Raw genomic sequence first — 8274 nt, forward strand, 5'->3', positions numbered from 1 at the left:
AGAGAGAGAGAGAGAGAGAGAGAGAGAGAGAGAGAGACTTTATTTATTCATCTATGCTGCCTAAATACATTAGGTTGCCATCTCACACAGCATACTTATCAATCCGTGACGGACATATATAAATTACACATACATGGTATAATCAGAAAAAAAAGATATACAATAATAGGATAAAATAAACAATTTTTGTTCACCCCTACTGTTTCCTTTTACAATCCATTTCGGTCTGTACAACAAATACAAATGTTTCACTCATTCCAATTTTTCTTTCTCATTTCTGCTCAATTATTCAATTCACCCGATCAACAAATTCGCTCTCCGGAATTCACCCACCTAGATCCTCTTCAGTGACCCGCTAAAAAAATTCAATATTAGACGATAATGTGAGATCAGACCATCATTCATAGTCACAGTCTACCAAGAACAAACAACTAGATACATTTTACGAGAATAAGAATAACACATAGATTAAAAGGAAAATATTATAAAAAAAAGACCGGTTACAGGAAACACTTGAATGGATAAATAAGTCTAAAAAAAAAAACACAAAAAAAACATAGTATTAATAAAATAAAATAATTTAATGAATAAATACGTTAAAACACACAAATAGAGAGGTCATCATATTAAAATGAATAAATAAAACAAAGAATAATCTCCAAGCTAATTCTCATGCAGGTGATGGTGTATGATCCCCAGACAGTCCAAAATAATATTTTCCGCCAAGATTGCAATATCCCCAATGCTAACACCTAGGCCTTCTAAGAAGCTCCTTGTTCTATCTGGTATTGTTCCACGAGATCCAAACCAGAGGCCTCTCACGGTGAACTCAATAATAAACTATGTAATTGCCAAACTTTTTTTTTTCTGGTCGAATTTCGATCCTTGTTATTATTATTCGATCATATTATAGAATATTAATCGATACATCCACATCGGTCTAAAATAGTTTTCTCCGTTTCTAAAGTATAAGCGTGGCTTTTATATTATTCAACTGATAATCGAACTTGTCCAATGAACAATTACAAATATCGATCCTAAATTACATTTTAACTGACTTTGAAATAAGTCTGCCTTTTAATTACTGAGTTACTCTGTTGACGGTTTGAAGGAAAATATCTCAATTGCTAACGAAGACCTTTGTAGAAAAGTCTCATTTTTTTTTTTGTTCTGATCAGGTTATTCTTCAAATAACAAGGTATATTATTTCTTCAAATTTTTATTTATAGTATTAATAAAATAACCATGATGAAGAGATGCATTTTTAATACATCGATGGCTTACTTCAAGGTAGTCCTAAGTACATTTGCACTAACTTTACAAACAACACTATTAAAGGAGTCTCCTTTATGTCCTTAATACCACGCCACCGATATAATGTGTATGTTTAATGGTTCGATTAAATTTAAAAAAATATGCATGATTTATCCATTTGTATCCTGGTGAAGCTCAGTCTAAACTTTAAACGCCAAATTAGAATGGAGTAATTTTGATGTATGTTTTTGTTTTTCCTGAAAATATTTCCGGGCGTTTCTTGATCTGGATTTATCGCAAGGTGAGTGCGTCACTCCCACGCCAATTTTTTTGTGAGTGCCACCCATTGGCTAACGGGCCTCACAAATCCATGGGGAGGAGGTTGTAAGAGAATTTTCCATTATTTTGTGCTTAAAAAAAAACCCGGGTGGGATAGAGATTCGATCTCGGACAATCTTTGGGTTGGTACACTGGCGCGTTACCACTCTGTCTCTATAATAATATTATAATACTATAGTAATATTATAATGGCAACATTAAATGTATGAAAACATTTAATAAAACGAAGATGGTCCAGGTGCGGTCAAAATGTAATTAATAGAAATTAAACTAGTTATTGTGAGCCTACGTTTCGCCCCACTTTGCAGGGCTTCATCGGAGCTACAAAAGATACAAAAAACTAAAATAATCTATTAAATAAATAATTCAATCTCTACCCATTATAGTCTCAAAACTTTTTATTTCTCTTATACGTCCAACGTTTCGGCCAATCCATTAACAACTCTAAACTTCATGCAGGCTATTCTGCCCAGGTCAAAAATATCACTATCTATGAAACATTAAAAACATTAGGTAAAAATATATATATATGTTTTTTTATTAATAAGTATATCCCACATATGTTTAATTACCTAATTAGTCAATTGTCAATTAAATACAAAGTCAATTTATTTATCTGCAGACACTATTCCTTAAAACTTTTATCACAACAATGCTTGTAACCTTCCTCCACTCAGTTCTAGCATTTAAAAATTATTTATCATAACTACATTTCTGTCAATTTTTCTCTTTATTTCATTAGCAAAAATCCTATCAAGGCCAACAATAATTATCCACATACAATTTCTCCTATATTATTTATAAATTAATCTTACTTAATATCTCAGCATAGTGTTGATTTAAATTTCTTGTATCTGTTTTGAAATTTACTGTATAATCAATATTTTCAGATAAAATAATGTAATAAAGTAAGAGAATAAATAACATGGAAATTTTTTGGTTGATCTCATTACTCTTATTTCCCTTATGTGTGGACTGTCTTTTTTTTATTTCTCTTTTCTCTTTACCTAAGCCATCATTTGTTATTATCTCCGTTTTCATTAATTGCGTAATAATTGTTTACTTATACTTTCACAGTACATCTTAATTTCATTTTGATTTAAATTTTCACATATCTTAAAGCATTTTTAGCCATACCATAGTTCAATTGAAGTACATGTTAAGTATTATCATACTCTGTTACAATATTTTAGTTGTTTGTATATTTTTTAGCCCTGAAAAGTGTGGCGAAACGTAGGCTTACAATAAATAGTTTAACTACTGTTAATTTTGACTGCAACACGACCATCTTCATTTTATATATTACACCTAGTCAATCAACGATCTTCCAATATAGCTTACAGTCATATGTTACTTAGATATCAGATAATCGAGTAGATTAGCTGATTCGAATGTTAGAGGAACTGGAGTCAATAAAGGCAGTCTTTTACTAGTACCCGTGTGAATCACTTCTCATCATTTTCCTTTTTTTCCTACGGTTTGCTCTCGGCCAATCTAGATCCATGAATTATGGCGGATTATGGCTGTAGGGTAAGCAGGCGTACGAGGACTTTCTTTCCCTGAAGTCGACCTTTGATCGACGGAACCACCGGGCGGTTATTTGATACCCAAAAAATTCTCGAGGTCCACTATGTGATTCTTCATTAAGGTACATAGGGTATGGTCATGAGTCCTACGCCCGATTGGTGTTAGTTGCCTCCAGTAGGCTGACAAGTCTAACAAAATCTAGGTAATGGATGGAGAGGAGAATGAAACGTGAAAAGTTTCAATCCCATCATTCATAAATAGTATTAAATACTAATCATGATTCAATTAGTTTATGTTAATATTCTCTTTTTATTTTTTTTGTACAACTTACTTTTATTCATATTCTTATCATACTTAATTATGTTAGTATCTTGTTACCATTTGTTCTGATGAAACCTGGCGAAGTGGAGCGAAACGTAGATTATTTATAAATTTCTGCTATTTTGTGTATCTTTTTCGAACGCTACTCGGACTGTGTTCCTTATTAATTAAATAAGATCAAAACAACGAACATTGTTATAAAATGCAGGAAAAGCCGCTTGAGTGCAGGTAGGCAAAATACGTTATATAAACGGAAATCTAAAGCTAAAAAGATCGTAGAGATAAAATAGCCAATGTGAGAGTAAAAAAAAGAAAAAGACCAACATAAAAAGGTGTCAAATGTAAAATAATGAGAGACCCCCCTTCCCCCCAAAAAAATCAATATATAAAGGGCGTGTAAAAAAAAAACATTTATAACAATGTTCTTTCCTAATTTCTTTAACTAATTCTTTATAGATTCTTTCCACTGTATCATTTACTTGTTGCTCACATTTATATGTATATAAATAATAATGTAATCAACCTACTACTGTCTTGTCCATAGTTTGTAATCAACTAATTTATATTTTTATTCCATTATTGTCTATATTTCCTATTTTTAGTCTATTATTTATTTTATTTTATATATTTTTATTTATTTATTTTTATTATTATTATTTTATTTATACATATATAGTTTTATCTATTTTATTTTTATTTATATAATAATTTTTTTTTCTCTCCAAATGATGATTGTTGTCTTTTGTTATTATAGCCCTCAAAATCAGGTCGAAACGTCGGCGTAAATAAATATTTTTGTTTATTTATGTTGTTTTTTGATGACCGCACCCCCCGACCATCTTCTCCAATGAATAATACTCAAATAAGAAAAGGCAGTTTTTGACGGTCAAAAATGGTTTTAGAAGCAAACTTATAGATTTCATAAGTACTATAACTACATCTTTGGTTCTAGAGACCATGGCGAGGATAATGCTTGAAAATATAAAAGCTGCAACAGACAAGATGGTATTTCTCGTAACCTTATCTGGATTTTACCTAAGTCCGAGACACCCTCTGGTTCAGGAGTTATTCCTGTTCACGAACGGATTCTTAGCAACAAGCCTGCTCATTTATTCCTTAAACTATTATTGGGGACGAATCGAGAAGACTGGCGCTGTTGCTTACTACCTCATTCTATGTGCCGACGTGTGTGTGGGCTCATCAATGGGGTATTTTATGAAGAGTAGCGTTTACTCTATGATTAAAGGTAAGTTATTATGCTTGATAATTTAGTTTATTAGTTTAGGAAATAGCATAAGATTTTTTTTTTGTTCTCTGTGGCGTGACGAGCGTACTCATCGTCTTGTGATTTTTTAGCCTGTCATGGCATATCGTATTCCCACGGCACTAAGACTGTCGTTGTTTGACTTTATAATCCCTATATGAGTCTTGCAAAAGGTCATCTGTCTACCATTTTAAATACTTTGTATACATTTATTTGTTTATTGACGATTCTACAGACTGCTTAAAAGTCTTGACCTCCTCCAATCGCTTTCTCCAACTATCACGGTTTCGTGCTGACGCCATCCTGTTCTGGACTTCTAGGATACTTTTAGGACCACCATAGTTTATAATAGTTTTTTGTATTAAATGAAAAGTTTAGAACGTTTGTCATCTAGTTGTTGTAGCAATCAAAATTATGAGCAGTTTCTTGTCGTTTCAATCTTTTATGAGGATTCCAAGTAAGTCTCTTCTCAAGATGGAGTCCTAAGTTGCGAATCTGTTCAACAGCCTTTAGAGGGACATTTAAGAAAGATACAGTGGGACAGGTGGGTAGAGGTTTACGACGGAGAGTAAAGGTCATCTGCTGCGATTTGTTTTTGATTCTCCAAGACATATCATAAAGGGAAAAACAAGTATTGACCTTAAATGTCAGGTCTTCGACAGTTGCATTAGCCCAGTGGTCACTTATGGATGAAGAACCATTGTGAATTTGAGGGATAGGGATCGAATACAAATGCTTGGATTCAGAAAGAAACAAAACTCACTGACACGCTGAGGATGACAAGATTGAGCAAATGGAAATGGGCAGGGCATCACCTTCGGTGCCAAGATGACATATGGTCAAAAATTGCCACATAATGTGGACTCCACACGACCTTCAAAGAAGAAGAGAATGTCAAATGAAAATATGAGGCGATATGTTCAAGAGGATGGCAGGACCCCTCCGGTGGAGAGCTGCTAGGGAGAAATGAAAGGAGAACTCGCCTCCCAATAGGGCTGGTCACCCCGGGAAGTGCTCACTATGACTCCCGAAAGGGAAGGCCTGTGCAGGAAAGGATACAGAAAGATGGAAAGAAAATTGATAGAAGTTAATGCTGTCAATTTATATATACATATTCTATCTTCTTTAAATTTGTATATTATATTTTGTATAATTTTAATTTGTTCCATAAATAAAAGGCTATTTCAGTTCATTTTGATTCATCATTCTTCAATTGATGTTATTGGTGACTGTTAGAGTTTGTGATACAGTAATAGGATCATTGTTTACAGACAGTACACACATGTGTTACCAGCGTTTATTGTTAGGACTCTGTTAGGATGGGTTGAGATTCTTTAAAATACGAATTAAAAAATTTAAAATGTCAGGAATTTTCCTATATACCAATGCTCAATTTTTTTTCAATAAGTAATAACTTAGGGACATTCTGATCCTAGTATAATGTGCAAAGTAATCTCTCATTAAAATATTTATTAAAGTAATATCTTTTATGTTTCAGGTTCAATTTGGAGTCATGACTATGAAAGTTCGATCATAACCATTAAAAGAAGAGAATTAGAAACGGCCAGAGAGCGAGATATAAAGATGTTATATAAACTTTTGGTTGTGGGTATATTTTACATGATGTTGGATGTTATTTTAATGGCTTTTGTGGAAGCCCGGATCAACAATGACTTATTCCTGTTATTCCCATGTTGGATCCCGTTTGATATGAACCAGATATCGACACACATATCTCTAGCCATTTGGGAAATATTCCTAGTCTTAATGGTCGCGCTGTGTATGTTTGGTGCCATGGGAATAATCTGTCTTTTTTACAGCCATATTTCGACGGAATTCAATATTCTCGAGTATGCCATGGATAAATTGGAAGAGAGGGCACTAGAGATGGCTTCTGATTATGGAGGCTTTGACACTCGGAATGCGGAAGTAATGAAGTTATGCTATAAAAGGTGTTTGTGTATGTGCGTGGACCACCATGCTGAAATAATTAGGTGAACCTAACATCTACAATCCTACTTAGGCAATGAGAACAAAAATGGCCTGATCTCAAAATCTTAAAAACTGCTATATTCATTTTTGTTCATAGAATGCATCCTATTGGTATATTCCTATGGCTTTGAAAACCTAATTTCCTGTATATTTCAAATATTCCGGTAGATAGTACCGGTCTATTAAATCTTATTGGTCGTATGTCACCTCTCACGTGACAACAGTACTCGCTGCGGTCATATGTCACGTGGGAGGCAACAAAGCGAAAAATGTCGAAACTCCCTGATTTTCTTGGGGAAATTTGTTTTGGTGGTCCATGGTGGATTCGTTTTTGGGGCCTGTGGCTGATACAATTTTAAGTTTTTGAGCAAATAAATAAGGACGATATTTTTCCGCCTAGCGTAATTATATTTCGTAAAGTTGATATGTTGCGAAAGTTCACTGTCAAGGCGTATAAATTTAACAGTTAATGCGACTGTTAGTCCACATGCATTACTTGTACTATTAACGATTACGCCAGACCCAGTCCGACAGTAAACCTGTCTTGATAGTAAATGTCGTTATGATTGTTACTATCAAGTAGTTATACCGTGGTAATTGTTGTCTGGGGCTTTAGGACGTAAAACCCTGAGGTCATCAACGCCCATGATTCTCACTTTATAATTATATTTCATTTATATTTATAATTATATTTCACTTTATTTTTCTCTTTAAATAATTACGAAACAAATTTAAATAATTACTTACTCAATTACTTTTAGAAATTTTTAGTACGTCAAACAAATTTTGTGGTTTAAATCTTATTCAAAAGGCCATTCCTTTTTAAGAAAACCAAAACCATTTCCACGTTCTTCTGGTCATCATTCAGAGCATCCGGTCCTACTCCCAATCTACTCAAGTTCGCGGAGTAATAATGACAATTCTCAAATATGTGACTGATCGTAAGTACACAGTTGCAGTATTGACATTTTGAAGGTGGCTGCTTACTGATCAGATATGCATGAGTTAAACTTATATGGCATATTTTCAATCTGGCAATAGCTACCTCCTCCCTCCGATTGGAACGGTTTGATGTGGCAGTGGCCAACACTTTGACCGCAATAACTGAAAGTATACGATAGTTCACTGTCAAGGCGTACACATGTGATTATTAAAGTAGCAGTTCCTTCACTCGCTTTATTTATTAAACGCTGAGCAGGTATTTTGTGTTGGAAGAATCGGCAGGACTGCTTACTAGATTAGTATCTTTAACAAAGCAATTGACATCTCCAGTAATATAACACTAACTTTTCTAAATAAATAATTATTTGAATCTCATATATGAGTAAAATAAATAATTTCTAACAAAAATGTTGTTTATTAAATAAATCAAAAATTAGTATCCAATTCTGTCTCAACACTTTATTTTTCACTAGTCCAACGTTTCGGCCATTCTAGCCATCTTCAAGGACATCTTCAATACAAACTCTTCCTCACATTAATTTAAAAATTTCTTATGCAGGCTATTCTGCCCAGGTCATTTTCTTTATTATAAGTTCTAAACCTATTTATTTAAAATTTAAAATCATTAACATATA

General features: G+C 33.4%; 2 protein-coding genes across 2 annotated transcripts in view; one reads left to right on the top strand and one right to left on the bottom strand.

Annotated features, from left to right (window-relative positions):
- LOC106683796 (uncharacterized) overlaps positions 1-8274 on the bottom strand; it is a 42616-nt gene that overhangs the window by 21650 nt on the left and 12692 nt on the right. The window lies entirely within an intron of this gene.
- Positions 1106-8274, top strand: part of LOC112210965 (uncharacterized) — a gene marked incomplete in the record, with an annotated part of 21703 nt that continues 14534 nt past the window's right edge. The window contains 3 exon segments of the mRNA XM_024361662.2: positions 1106-1198; positions 4394-4687; positions 6204-6699. Coding sequence (XP_024217430.2) covers positions 4399-4687; positions 6204-6699 — 785 coding nt within the window.

The sequence above is a fragment of the Halyomorpha halys genome, unplaced genomic scaffold (assembly GCF_000696795.3).
Source record: "Halyomorpha halys isolate HHAL.00 unplaced genomic scaffold, Hhal_1.1 Scaffold28.1, whole genome shotgun sequence".
NCBI lineage: Eukaryota > Metazoa > Arthropoda > Insecta > Hemiptera > Pentatomidae > Halyomorpha > Halyomorpha halys.